Source organism: Ziziphus jujuba, chromosome 2 (assembly GCF_031755915.1).
Source record: "Ziziphus jujuba cultivar Dongzao chromosome 2, ASM3175591v1".
NCBI lineage: Eukaryota > Viridiplantae > Streptophyta > Magnoliopsida > Rosales > Rhamnaceae > Ziziphus > Ziziphus jujuba.
In genome coordinates, this window is record NC_083380.1 from 32,694,782 (window position 1) to 32,709,873 (window position 15,092).

Below are 15,092 nucleotides of genomic sequence, written 5' to 3' on the forward strand. Positions count from 1 at the left end.
GAAAATACTAACTTGCATACCACAAAACCAATTCTTCCAATAACCCCGTAGAAACTAAGACAACAAGAACTTAGCTCTCTCTGTCAACCAAAGCGTACGACTCTCTCCTACGGAGATAATTTCAAAAACTTCAATCTCGGACTTCAAGTTCAAGATCTTTTCCATGCACGTTGGCTTAACTCATTTGTCGATCTTGAGCGGCTTTCAAACTCTCTCCGATCACTTTCACCTTATTTATAGTCATTCATAGGTGTTCACATCCAATTCACGTTAGTCGTCATGTGGTATTTCTCCTCACCTACTTCACTCCAATATAGTGGGGTTCGGCATTGTCTCTTATATAGAACTTCGTACGAAGACATTTCAATACTTGCTTTGTACCTAATGTTACAACGGACCTTATCAACGACAATTGCTTATTCCCACTTCATTCGACATTACATAATGCATGTTCTCAGCATAACTTTTGAAGTATAAATTCTGCACTTCGCTTGTCCAATGACCTGTGGTGGAAGGCAATGCAGTCGTTAAGTCTCACTCCAAGTGTATCTGTTAACCCTCATCATAGTCTTGAAGTAAAGCTCGAATCTCAAATAGTCGTGATGGTGATTGATACTCTGTGTAGTCTCATGGTACACTTTACGAATAGCTTGGCCGACTTGTCTTAGAGAGAACTACTCTCGTACCAGTAAAAAGTGTGCTAACATTTCTACTTCCCGCTTCCACTTGTCGGCAGCTTACGTGCCTTGATTCTAATTCGGCAACTTCCTTTATCGTGCCGATTCACCAATAATACTTAGTGAGCATTCGTTATATCTTTACACCTTTAAGGTGTATCACATACATCGAATCACGTGCTTCCTTTAGGATCTCCTTTTTTGAACTCAACGATGTCCTACTCTTGAACTCTCAATTGACGATACTTAAACCTTAAGTCGCTTTTGGAAAAACCATAACATAAAACAAATAATAAATATATTTTTCAAAAATACTATCAACATAAAATATACACAATTTATCAACCCAACTTAAATTTCCAAATTTCCTCAAAAATCAAAATATAATTTATGAAATTTACTAATTAAATCAATGAAATAATAAATAATAAGAAAATTATTTTAATTAGTTTAAAATACCTTAACTTGCATAGGCAATTGTTAAAACTCCACATTGGAACAATAATAAAAACATGAATAAATGCATAAAACCATATCTTAAAATCCATAGCAAATATGCACGCTCGTAATGGAGGTACGTACGATACCTTCTAACATGCTATGTGATCCATGATTCCAGCTGTCGCCGGCACTTTGCTACCAATACAGACCAGCGTGGTTGCCTATATTGGCCGTCCGATCCCCTGGACTCGTAGGCAGCATGATCATGGGGCTAGCTCTACATGGACTATATTGGTTCGCCGCCTCCGTATGGTGCGATATATGCAGTATAATATCAAACAATATAACATACAAATACATGTACGAACATAAACAAAAAAAATACTTGAATAAAATACCTTTAATTTCAAATATCACTTTGAAAAGTATTTAATTTTTGATAATCGATCGGAAAAAAATATCTTGACACCTTGAGGTTGATCGACACACATCCATACTTGACAGCAAGTATCGATTATGGGTGGTGACCTTGCTAAATCGTTGGTAGCCGATACACACCCTTAGGCAATCATCCTTCTTCTCCATGAATGAAACAGATGCCATTCACGATGATAAACTTGATCTAGTGAAACCTTTATTCACCAAATCTTGTAGCTAAGCCTTTAAGTCCTTTAACTTTTATGGAGTCGCATGGTATGACGGTACTGAAATAGATCGATATCCAATGCCAATTCAATGGTGATTGATATCCTTTCTACGGTTGTAATCCAGGAAACGTGTTAGGAAAACGCTTTCGAATCGCTTCCCACTATTAGCAGTTCCAACGCTCACCATCTACTCAAGCATCAACCACATGAGTCAAATACCTTTGACAACCATTCTCCGATAGCTCATTGGAGACGAGGATAGAAGTTAACCACGGTAAAGGCCTCCTAACTCATCCACGAAGCACCACTTCAGGTAAGCTGAATCACTTTAACTTTACTCCTTTATGCTAGCGGTCCATAAACATAAGAACTACTCAATCCATATCGAGGACCACTACGAATCTTAAAAAGATTCACAGAATTGGATCTGCCCCCATTACTTGAGCTTCGATAGAGAAAAGACAATCTTCGAACATTAACTAGGCCATGAGAATTCCCCATTAGAATAGGTGATTCTAATTGATACCCACGAAGATTAGAGTTATTTAAACTCGGGCAACGAATTTACTTCGAGATACAGGGAAAGAACGCTTTAAGACGGTAAAACGAGAGACTAGAAGCGGATGGGATGCACAACAATGCATAGTCCCTTAGGAATGCTAGAACCTAGAGCTCTGATACCAACTGTCAGGACCCGTCCAAAATTCCTTACCGGAACCCTAGACAAGCCCTGATCCTAGGGGAACCCTACCCAACCTTCCAATGGAAAATCCGGCAGAACCTCTTCTAAAGGGTTGGACTTATCAAAATTTTCCTGCACTGAAAACACACTTCTAGAAACATCCCCTTATTCCTCCCACATTACTATAAATTAATCCACAACTTTCAGCACTCCGATAAAATAAACAGGAAATTCATGCAGTATTGATACAATAGGTCCAGTAATTATACAGAGCATCATAACTTACAGATGAGTGTGAAAGTTATGCAACATAAAATAGGAAACAATAATACAACAGAATACAAGGAAGCATAACACTTTGAAACTCAACGGCAACAAACGTTGAGCTTGATTCTGATGTCGTCTACCAGCCCGAACCTAAGAGAACGGAATTTAAAAACCTGAGATGCTAATCATGTCAGTGAGTGACCTATCTACTGTACAATTATAATAGTAACGAAAATTATAGTACATTTGAATAACTAATAATAAATGAGTAAATAAATAATAATTAATTGAAAATAATATTTATCTCAAAACCCTCACGGTTCACTCGGTTGGAAAAGTTTCCCTTTTAAAAGATATCACAAAACCCAGCAATTATATTTCCCCAAAATCAAGGTAGCCAATAAATAATTAATTAAATAATAACTAAATGGAATATCCACATTTAAAATACAAAATCATGCAAATAATAATATAAAGCACCACAATTTATATGAAAATGTTTAATCAATAATTACCAATAAAATGCAACAATTTTTGGAATCCAATGCACTCAGAAAAATAATCCGGAATAAAGTAAATTTTTAATAACAAATAATAAATCATAAAAAAAAAATTCCATAAAAATTATTTGTTTGAAATTAACGGCAAAATTTAAATAAATTAACCATTTTAATTGAATAGTGTTTCCAAATAATAGGCTTAAAAATTTAAATCGAAAATAGCTTGACGCACCACACAATATACCAGTGATGCCTTACGGTACTCAGCGTCCAGAGCACCCTCAGGCGGGGGTTAAAGAGAGAACTAGCATACGGTCGCTTCAGCGTCCCGACAGCACCGCTGCTGAAACCTGTCATCCCGGCCTAGGAGGAGGGCGGTTATGTGCACTATACTAAACCGGCCTGCTCTCAGGTTCATAGGTAATTCATGGGAGACTAAAACTTGTGCGCTAATCACAATCTCATGTACGGTACAGAACACCAGTACTGCATAAGTGCGTCTAAAATAATTAAAATAAAATAAATACCAATAGCCCATTTTTATTATTACCCAAAATTTCCGAAATTTACCGTGGGAGTTATAAAAATCTCCAATCCCACATTCCTTGCATTTCTCACCATAAATCATCAATATAGAAAAGAAATATGGTTTACTCAAAACCATGAAATCAACCACCTCGCATTATAAATGCATAATTACCTTTTTAAAACATACAGTACCATCATACCAATATTTTTCTTCAAATCCTTTAAATCAATTTTTTCCTCCAAAATAATATATAAGGCTCACAAAAATATTTAAATATATTTTCTCTTCATAAGCCCTTGATTGTGCATGAAAATTCTCGGTAAAAATAATAATAATAACAATCCAGAATTTAAATCATAAATTCTTTGAATTTCTCCCATATTCAATCATGGCATCAAAATATATATATGTATGCATATAACCAAACATCTGAAATTTGACATTAAAAAATAAATACCCAATTTTATAAAATTCCAACCACATACATATATTTTCCAAATATTCAAATATCACCAAATAAATATAAATTATCACCCAAAAATAGTTTTTAAGGTGGGTCACTCATCTGGAGTACGCAATTAACCTAAGATCCTCCATGGGATCAATTCCACGACGCACATGTGCTCCTAGAACAACAATTCACACACAGTCAAATAAAATAATATTTTATTTGGGTAAATAATACCCGGTACCCGGGGGGTTAAACACAAACGTTAACCAAAATTGACGAGTAATATACCGAAGCGAAGCTTATGGAATGAGGATCGCATTACCGGTCTCCATTGACCCCAATTCCGCCGGTGGTGGCCAGAATTTACCCGGGAAGTACCAGTCGAATTTAATCTCCTCATAACTCTCGAACCACTTCGAATTTAAACAATTGGAGGCCATATTTGAACTCAAAGGACCCAAAATAGGGGGAAAGGGGTAGAAGACCGGACTAGATTGGCCGGAAACGGCGAGAATAGCCGGAAAAACTTAACCTGCCGCCGCCGACTTCACCGGCCCGATCTGGGCGCGTCCCGCGGCGTCTGGCAGGGAAATTTGGAGGTCAGCATCGCCGGCGAACGGGCTTCTTCCCTGGATGGAGTGTGTGACCATTCGGTGGCCGAAATTAAAAAAAAAAAAAAGGGCAAGAACCCGAGAGGGAGAAAGGAAGGGAAAGGAAGAAGAAGGAGGAAGAAGAAGAAGAAAGAAGAAGGGGCCCGTGGCCCTTTTTTCCAATGGGGGGGAAAGGAGAAAAAAAAGAAAAAAAGAAAAGAAAAAGAAAATAAAAAGAAAAGAAAAGAAAATAAAATAATTAAATAATATTAAAAATAATATTATTATATAAAATAATAATAATAAAATAATATGGTATTAAGCATGGTTGACATGTGGCATCTCACCATGGTGACACATGGTCACATTTATTAAGTCACACGTAGCACATTGTTATACGTTTAAAAATAATATTAAAATAATAAAGTATTTGAAAAATTCTATAGGTCCATAACTTTCAAACCACATGTCCAAATCGGACGTGCCGCTAGTCTACGGACTCGTATCGTCGAGTACTTCACAACCATGCATGAGTCAAAGGTCAACTTTGCATGAATAAAAAGTCAATTTCGGCATCCCTTGGACAGTTTGGACCTCAATTGTTTAGCTCATATCTTTCAAACCGTAGCTCCGTTTTCAACGTGCTACTAGTCTAAAAACTCATGCCAACGAGTACTTCCTAACGGTGCCTCAGTCAACCTAGAATTCCATCCGAGTCAAAAAGTCAACTTTTGACCCATTCGGTTAATGGTCAAAGTCAACGGTCAATGGTCAACCTCGGTGAAAGTTGGAAAATTTCCGTTGTACTTTGGGATGGGGTATTACATTTCAGAGGCGTGAATACTATGATGGTGCTGATGATATTCTGAATAACAACTGTCCAAAGATGAAATCTTGGAAGGCTGGCGGTGACTGCTGTTCTTCTTGGGATGGTGTCTCATGCGATATGGCAACTGGTTATGTAATAAGCCTTGACCTCAACGGGAGTTGGCTACAAGGGCCTCTGCATTCTAACAGCTGCCTTTTCAGATTGCTTCATCTTCGCAAGCTCAACCATTCCCTCAACAACTTCACTTTTTGCCCGATTCCTTCGAAATTTGGCCAACTTTCAAGGTTAACCCATCTCAACCTCTCCAATTCTATGTTTATGGGCATATTCCAATATCTAAAATTTCAAGGCTTACAAATTTGATTTCACTTGATTTTTCTAGCAATCATCATTATGCATTTTACACTGATTACAATCATTATGTATTGGTTGGAACTTTGTATATTAAAGGAGAGGTGGGAAGGCTTACCCAAAACATGACCAATTTAAGACAACTTTACCTTGATGTGGTGGGAATTGATTCACCTTTACCTATTCATTTTGCAAATTTATCTTCCTTGACACATCTCTCTTTTCAATGGTGCAATTTACGGTGTGAGTTTCCAAACATTATATTCCACTTGCCTAACTTACAGTTTATCCGACTGTCTAGCAATGACAATCTTTCCGGTTCCTTTCCCAAATTTCTTTCTGGCAGTATGCTCAGGTTATTGGATCTTTCTTTTACAAAATTTTCAGGGAAAGTACCAAATTCAATTGGCAACCTTAAATCCTTGAATATTTTGACTCTCAATCACTGCAGTTTTTCCGGGAGTATTCCTTCTTCGATTGGGAATCTTACTGAACTTAAATATCTTGACCTTTCAGAAAATGAATTTAGCGGTCAAATTCCATATTCACTTGCAAGCCTCACACAGTTGGAATATTTGATTCTTTCATTTAATTCTTTCAATGGCAAACTCCAATATTATCACTCCCACATTGTATCCAACATATCAATCTTATCGTCAACCATTTGACAGGTTCAATTCCTTCCGTTATTTCTAACTTGACGTTCCTTGTGGAGCTTAATCTGTCAGAAAATTCACTCACCAGAGTCATTCCTGGTTCTTTATTTAAACTGCCTTCTTTGATGTACTTATCTTTGGAAAACAATCAGTTTATAGGCTATCTCAACATCCAAAACGTCTCTAATTCATCCCTATTAGAATATCTGATATTAAATGGAAACAAATTAACTGGAGATACTCCAAATTCACAAAGCTCCGGGAATTGATCCTTCATTCAAATGACTTAAGTGGTAGGCTCAATTTTGGCATCTTCTTAGAGATGAGTTCGCTTTTTGATCTTAATCTTTCAAATAATAGAGGCTTAGTGTTAACAAATCTAAGTACGACATCCACACTCTTCAATAAATTTGTGGCTATATATTTATCCTCTTGCAACATTAGAGAGTTCCCAATGTTCCTGAAAATGCAAGATGAATTGAACCAATTAGATCTTTCCAACAGTAATATCAGCGGTCCAATTCCTAAATGGTTATTGAGCGTTGGGACAAAGACCTTGAATTGGTTGAATATTTCTCACAACTTCATTAGCGGTTGGGAAAAAGCTCCGTTAATTCTTCCGTGGAAGGCAATGGATGCACTTAACCTACATTCCAACAAGTTGCATGGATCACTTGTTGTTCAACCAATGTCCACAACATACTTTTCCATCTCAAAAAATAATTTGGTTGGAAGAATTGATCCACTATTAGGTAAATTGGGGAATCTTCAATATCTTGATTTTCAAGTAACAAGTTGAGCAGTTCTATCCCTCAATGTTTGGGTAACTTCATTAGCTCTCTCTCGGTTCTAAATCTAAGAAGAAACAACTTTAATGGCAGTATGCCTAGGATATTTGGGGATAGAAACCAACTAGAAACATTGGACTTGAACTACAACAATTTAAATGGAAAGATTCCAAAGTCCCTAACTAATTGCAAAGAGCTGCAAATTCTAAATCTCGGCCACAATCAGATGACTGACACATTTCCAATTATGCTACAGAGTTTGCCAAAGCTTCGAATTCTTATTTTATCTTCCAATAAATTTTATGGTCCAATATGGCATCCACATAGCTTTTTCGGCTTTGCGAACTTACATATCATTGATCTGTCTTTCAATGATTTTACTGGAAGTTTGCCTTCAGATTATTTTCAAAATTGGACTTCAATGAAAGCTTCATACAATAAGGGGCAAGAAATCTTCTATGTTAGAATTTTAATTTTCTTCATCAGCATTGATTTCTCCAACAACAAATTTTATGGAGAAATACCAAGCTTAATGGGGGATTCTCGAGATTTGATTGTGCTAAACTTGTCAAGTAATAATTTTGCAGGACGTATCCCTTCTTCTTTAGGGAACCTGATTGAACTTGAATCGTTAGATCTCTCATACAATGAACTTTCAGGTGGAATCCCTCAGCAGCTTACTGGTCTCACGTTTCTTGGATATTTGAACTTGTCAAACAATCAACTTACAGCTCTAATACCACAAGCCAAACAAATTGGGACGTTTTCAAAATCTTCTTTTGACGGAAATTGGGGATTATGTGGTCCTCCATTGTCAAAAAATTGTGAAAGGTCTCCTTTGCCACCTTCTCATTACAGTGAGGAATCAGGTGATTCTGGATTATCTGGTTTTTGTTGGAAAGCTGTTGCAATAGGATATGGATGTGGATTCGTTATTGGATTGATGCTTGGACATATCATCACCTCAAGGAGCCCATACTTGGTGTTAAGATTTTTCGTGTAATCCCACCAAGGAGACTAAGAGGAGCAAACAGTTGAAAGCACTTCAAGAAGAACTTGGATTCCTATGGCTAAAGTAAGTGATAAAAATTCTGAATATGAATATATTTATTATTATTTGAAGAAAACTTGACAAGTATACCTTTTTTAGTGGTTTGCATTATGGATGCACTGAAGAAACAAGGAAGCCTAGAGCTTGAACACGATGCAAGCTGTTGCAAGTTACCATTACTCAGTAATTTGTGTTCTAATGATGATGTCCCATTTAAACTATGCTTTTTCTGGTTTATTAAGTAATAGTTTTATTTTTGTACAAAAACAGTTGTTCAAAATGATGCATTTTATTTTCTCTAAGATTCCCATAATAAAAATCTTCTTCTCAAAGAAGTTTATTTTTCTTGCTGCAGTTTCTGGTTTTCTGGAAGCTTATATGCTTGGTTGTATGAATAAAATTCAGTCTTAGAAGTTTCAGAGGTCTTCCTTTGCTCTTCTATTGAGTTTGATGTTTATCCGTATAGGCTTCCTAATCAATTATGATTTTGCAGAGTCTAAACTGTCACCTTAGCAAGCAATCCTATTAGCAATACTTCAATCTTTTAATATATTATAATTTGAATTTCTTTTTCTATGCTTGTTAAACTGTTTCAATATTGGCAAGCATGCTTCTTATATGCCTTATTAAGGACATCTATATGATCTTCAAAAGTTCGAGTTTTGAATATGAGCTGAGAGTAACATTGACTTCGAAGATGAATCAGGTACATAGTTCATCAGTCATACTACTGAAATGCATGGAAAGATGAATCAGGTACATAGTTCATCAGTCATACTACTGAAATGCATGGATTTCTTGCCCCTGATGCATCTGATGAAATTTGCATCTTTTGCTTCCCTTTTTGTTAAGAATTTGGAAAATCAGTATGGATTGAAATGGAGAAGCTCGTTATGACCTTCAACTTAACAAATTTGAAGAAAATAGAGCTTCATGCTGGTTGGACATCTTTGAAGGTCATACCATTAGGACTCTCAAGGTATATTAGTATTCATAGAGCTTTCATTCTGTTTCTGTTTGGAAATTAATACAGCATATATGCACTTTGATATACCAATAACAGAGCATGTGATAAACCTCATTTTGTTTGCTCATGGAGTATAGGCTGGTCAAGCGTTTGATTTTAGTTTGGTTGAGTTTTGGGAGGTGCAAAAGAACATTCAGTCCTTGCATATTTATAGAACATAATTACCATAATGAATTCCTAGGATTTACAAATTCTAGATATACCCGCATAAATACTTTCTTTAACTCTGAAAAAAAGTGTACTATCTAATACAAATATCCTTTTCATTCAATATCTCTTTACACTAATACAATTGAATATTAATTTTTTCGCTTGACAGACACTAGAAGAGGAAACTGTTTTGAAAACAAGCAGCCAAACAGGCCTTGAGATCAAGAGGACTGTATGTTGAATAATTGCAAAGATGCCAAAGGAAAATTAACCATTCATGAAGGTTGGCTTGCTAAAATGTTGCACTGGGAGCTCTACTTGTACAGTACCTGTGCATAAAGGTCAATAATCAATCTTTTCCTGCTTCTTAAAACAGAGACACTCTGTTTTAGTTTTGTGACTATATATAGGTATGTCAAGCTTAGATTGCAATATTGTCACGTCCTAAAGAAGCTAATGAGTGATAAATCTCACTTTGAACATTGTTCTTCCTTTCGATATGTATCAAATGACGTTTGCCATATATTTATTGTTGCAGAGTATCAGCTGCGTGATTGGAAGAAAGACAAGGGCATAAAGGCAATGCAAAAATGAAAAATTTTGGCCTACCAAATATTAAACTAGTTATGTGTTAAGGAAAATAATAATTAGAAATGCATCTGGGGAAACTAATCTTTTAGCCCAGAAGCAAAGAGGCCTTAATCCGCACCAAGCATTACAGATACAAGGCATTACTATATTTTATGCTGACAATTGAAGAATTAGGGTACCATTTTCAGAATACATAGTAGTATTTTGTATTTTTATTGCTGAGCCAAACTCATGTACAAATAATAGTATACATTGTTCCACATAGCCTACAATGATAATTCTTTATTAATATGGTGGAAGCTACTGGTAAATTGCTACTTTTGGGTTCTTCTACATGTGAAATATCTCTGAAACATAGTGACTTCAAAAATTATTCTAGAGCCAATTTCGTAGTCATCTCGATGCATGGCTTTTGAAGTATAAGAAATGTAGAAGCTAATGTGTTTGGATTTCTAAGATATAGAATAATGTTATAAATTTGTTTTACAAACTATTTGGTGTCAAAAAAACAAAAAAAGAAAAAAAAGACTATTCGGTATCACCAAAATTGGTGACGATACGAGCGAGCATTTGAAAGCTATGTAACTGTCCTCCTCATAGCTCCCTATAAACAAGACCAACAAAAAGAAAAGAAAAAATGAATTACTAAACAAACACAAAGACTACACAAATTAAGACCCGACTGAAATATTAAATTGACTATGAAATTGCCTTGATGGTTTGTTGGCCCTATAATGTCCCTTTGTCTATACATAGAGTTTTAGTTTCTTTTTGGCAAGATATATAGAATTTTAGTTAGTAATTCCTTACACCCATATAACTTATCAAGAACATCTCCTAGAGTACTTTTTATTTTAAAGAGTTTAATTTTAGATATATAGTTATAATTATAAAGTCAATAAAAGTCAATGATTTTTTAAATGCCCCGGTTTCATGAACTTTGACTTTTATAGGGTTGTTCTTAAAAGCATGTATAAAATAAGTAAAATCTTTTTTTATGGATTTTATGGACTGATGCTAGGATATATCATCATCTCAAGGAGCCCCATAGTTGATGTTTAACATTTTTCTTCTTCGGTCATATAGGCCCTGGATAAATTGACTGTAAATCCACTACAACATGCTAGGACTGACTTTTATTTTGCAAGAGACAAGACTCTTCCAAAATTGAGAACTTGACTTCAGATATGTGCCTTCAGAAAAGCAGATTGTAGAGGAGGCTGTTCTAGACAATACAAAAAGTGGAGACTTCCAATCAGCTTCCAGATCAGCATTCAATTCAGTTATTAGTTGAATAGCTGACCAATGACTTTAATATAGTTTGTAATGTCAGTCTGTTAAGTTTGTTACTCAGTGATAACTCTTACAAGGAAAACATCACTAGACTTATTTAGTTTCTTGTTTTCTTGCCATCTTGATACAAATTAAGCAATATTTGATTCACTAACAGTACAGAGAGTGATCTGTTCTAATTTATGACCCTGAGCTAGAAAACTAGATAGTTACTCTGTCGGAATTGAACAAAATATTTTGTAATTTTATCACTCAAACAAATATATAAATGTATGTATACATAATATGAAAAGTCTAATGGTAAAATCTATATTTAAACCAAAATAGGTGTGTCAAGTTACTTGTTAATTTAATATAGAAAAATAAGTGTAGCGCATATCATGGTTAAAAAAGACATGGGAACCACTTCAATTTTCAGTCACCAATATATGAACAATATAATTCTATTTTCAGAAAACCAAAAAAAAAAAAAAAAAAAAACATTATAATGCTCAGACCGGTAGTGTCCAACTAACAACTGAACCCAGATATTGGACAAATAAATTTGACATATCATCTTGACCTTTAGGTAGCATTAATGAACATTGAGAAATTTGTGAGTAGTTATGAATATATATATATATATATATATTTATATATATAGACCCACTGTTGCATTATTTATTCAATGACCAAAATGGTATTTGTCAAATATTTTGGCACATAAAAGAAGCCCTTAATCTCATCATAAGATTCTCCATAACGAGATCTTAACAAGTTGTTGTGGGAACGGATTTTTCCTTAATGCTAAATAAACCAATCTAAAATCAAATGTGGTATATTTATCTTTAGTGCTAAATAAACTTAGCTAATTAAACCCAAAAGTAGGACATGAGAGGGAAAAAAGAAAAAAAAAAAAAGGAGTAAACAATGATTAATGCAAAGACTAATTATTGGATAGCTATGCTCTAATAATAATGACAATGATTTTTATGTAATGTTAGTGTGAATATTTGGTGGAAAGTTAGCTGAGGAGCACTATGTGTAACACCCCGTCCCGAACCATGTCGAAATTTTTGCATGTCGACCGAGGTTGACCGTTGACTGTTGACTTTGACCATTGACCGTTGACTAAAGGGGTCAAAAGTTGACTTTTTGACCCGGTTGGAATTCTAGGTTGACTGAGGTACCGTTACGAAGTACACATTGGCACGAGTTCGTAAACTGGTAGCACGTTGAAAACGGAGCTACGGTTTGAAAGTTATGAGCAAAACAAGTTGAGGTCCAAACTGTCTAAGGGGTGCCGAAGTTGACTTTTTATTCATGCAAGGTTGAGCTTTGACTCATGCATGGTTATGAAGTGCTCGTCGATACGAGTCTGTAGACTAGTGGCACGTCCGATTTGGACATGTGGTTTGAAAGTTATGGACGTGTAGTTGTTTTTATGCACTGGGTTGCCGCTGTTTTCTTTTGAAGTGCTGAAATTTGTGGAATCAATCTGTAGTAACATGGGAGGAATAAGGGGATGTTTTTAGAAGTGTGTTTTCAGTGCAGGTAAATTTTTGGTTAGTCCTACCCTTAGGGGAGGTGCTGCCGGATTTTCCGTTGGAATGTTCGGTGGTATTTCCCTGGGATCAGGGCTTGTCTAAGGTTCCGGGGAGGAATTCTGGACGGGTTCTGACACTATGATCCTCTATGACATGCAATTTCCTTTCTTAATTTATTAGTATTTCTCTTTACTCTGGAGATTCCACTGTTCTCAACAACCAGTCCCATTCAAAATTCAATATCCCTTTGTGGCGACCGGGATAATAAGGCTTCAATTCCTCGTTTGCCTAGATTTTCAAATATTTTTATGAACTCTTTGACGTGGCTACCTTTGCAGAATTCACAAATTTCCTCTTATTACTGCAAAATCTGAAGGGTATATTTTATCTAGATTTATTATTATTATTATTATTTAAGTGGCTAACTACTTTTGAAGAATTCGTGAATTATAGAATTATAAAATATTTTTATAATTTCAATACTCTTCATCATTTCGTTTTATTTAAATATTAAGTTTGAAAATTTAATGAAAAATTGGTAGACGAGCACTATGTTATGTCAATTTCCTTTCTTAATTTATTTGTATTTCTCTTGGTTGATATCCTTTTGTAGCGACTCGGTGATAAGGCTTCATAGTCTTCGTTGACATAATTTTATAGAATTATAATTAATCTAGACTTATCACAAAGATTGCGTATATTTAATCTAGACTTTCAAATATTTTATGGATTTTTTTGACACAACTTTATAGAATTGTTATTCTGAACTTGTATATTAATTTTTATAGAATTATATAATTTGTCATTCTCTTATTAGGAATCTCTGAAATAATTAAAACCAATAAATTTATATGGTTAATGCTTATTGGTTGGTGGCATTATTATTATTATTTGAATTTAAATCTAATAGTCTAAAGCTCTTAGGTATTCCAAAATTTTTTATTACAGAATTATAAAAAAAAAAAAAACATTTTCATTTTAAAAGATTTCTATGGTCATTGATAGATTTCCATTGACATTGATAAAGTTTTATTGACTTATAAATAAAATATACACTTTATATTAACAAAATTATATATATTACTCACGTCATTTTTTTATTTAGTTTTATTATTTTTTCAATATTTAAAAATAAAGGAGGCATTACCACCAATGATGAAGTGCTTGAGGAGACAATTTACTTAAAAATTGAAGAACATCAATTAATAGTACGTATATGTCCAGTTTTTTATTTATTTTATTTTTTATGTTTTTTTAATCAATCACTGCATTTCAATATCTATGTATAGTTTTGATATATTATCACCGTTTATGTTTGGCATCTAATAAAGTGATAAGTGATAAGGAATATTACTTATTTAAAAATGAATAAAGATCATCATAACATCCCCTAATTTGCTAGTTTTAAAATGCTACATTTTTATTATGAAAAATATCATTATAATTCCTTCATATTAGTGTTTTAATAATATTATTTTTTAAAACTTTTATTCATAGAATTTGAATTTGACCTATTTACATTGTTTTTTTTTTTTTCAGCTCTATATTTTTTTAATTTTTTTTTTCAATTTCAAAGAATTTTGAAGAACACGCACACACGTACACACAGAGCAAAAAACAATGCAATTATGTGTAGTTTATGGTACAAAGTGCAAAAAATTTAATGAAAATTATTGAAATAAAAAATTTAATGAAAATTAATAAACCGTTTTTTAATTAAAGAGAATTATTATTCTTTTAATAAATTAGTAAAGCTTTAAAGGAATGAAATGAAATTTCTGAAAAAAAATAATAATAATATGCACATATTATAGAAATGAAAAAAAAAAAAGTAATAAAGTATATATGAAATCTAAAAGAGAACTTTGAAAGATTACTTTTTGAAAAAATTATTTTTTAATGCATATCCAAATTTTTTGTTGGTCTTTATTTTTTTTAAGTTATCTATTATATGCAAATATTTTTATTTTTATTTTAAAAAAATTGCATTTGTAATTTTTTTAGGCTTTCTTTAACTAATATATTTGAAAATAATAGCATTATTTA

General features: G+C 33.9%; 1 protein-coding gene across 1 annotated transcript; it reads left to right on the top strand.

The window, feature by feature from the left end:
* The first annotated feature begins 7,502 nt into the window (after nt 1-7,502).
* LOC132800807 (receptor-like protein 54) lies at nt 7,503-8,411 on the top strand. Its single transcript, XM_060815107.1, has one exon. It carries the CDS (start codon nt 7,503-7,505, stop codon nt 8,409-8,411), a length of 909 nt encoding a protein of 302 aa, XP_060671090.1.
* Nucleotides 8,412-15,092: the final 6,681 nt, after the last annotated feature.

Coding starts and splice junctions, on each gene's coding strand:
- LOC132800807 (XM_060815107.1), top strand. CDS start 7,503: ATGCCTAGGATATTTGGGGATAGAAACCAACTAGAAACATTGGACTTG.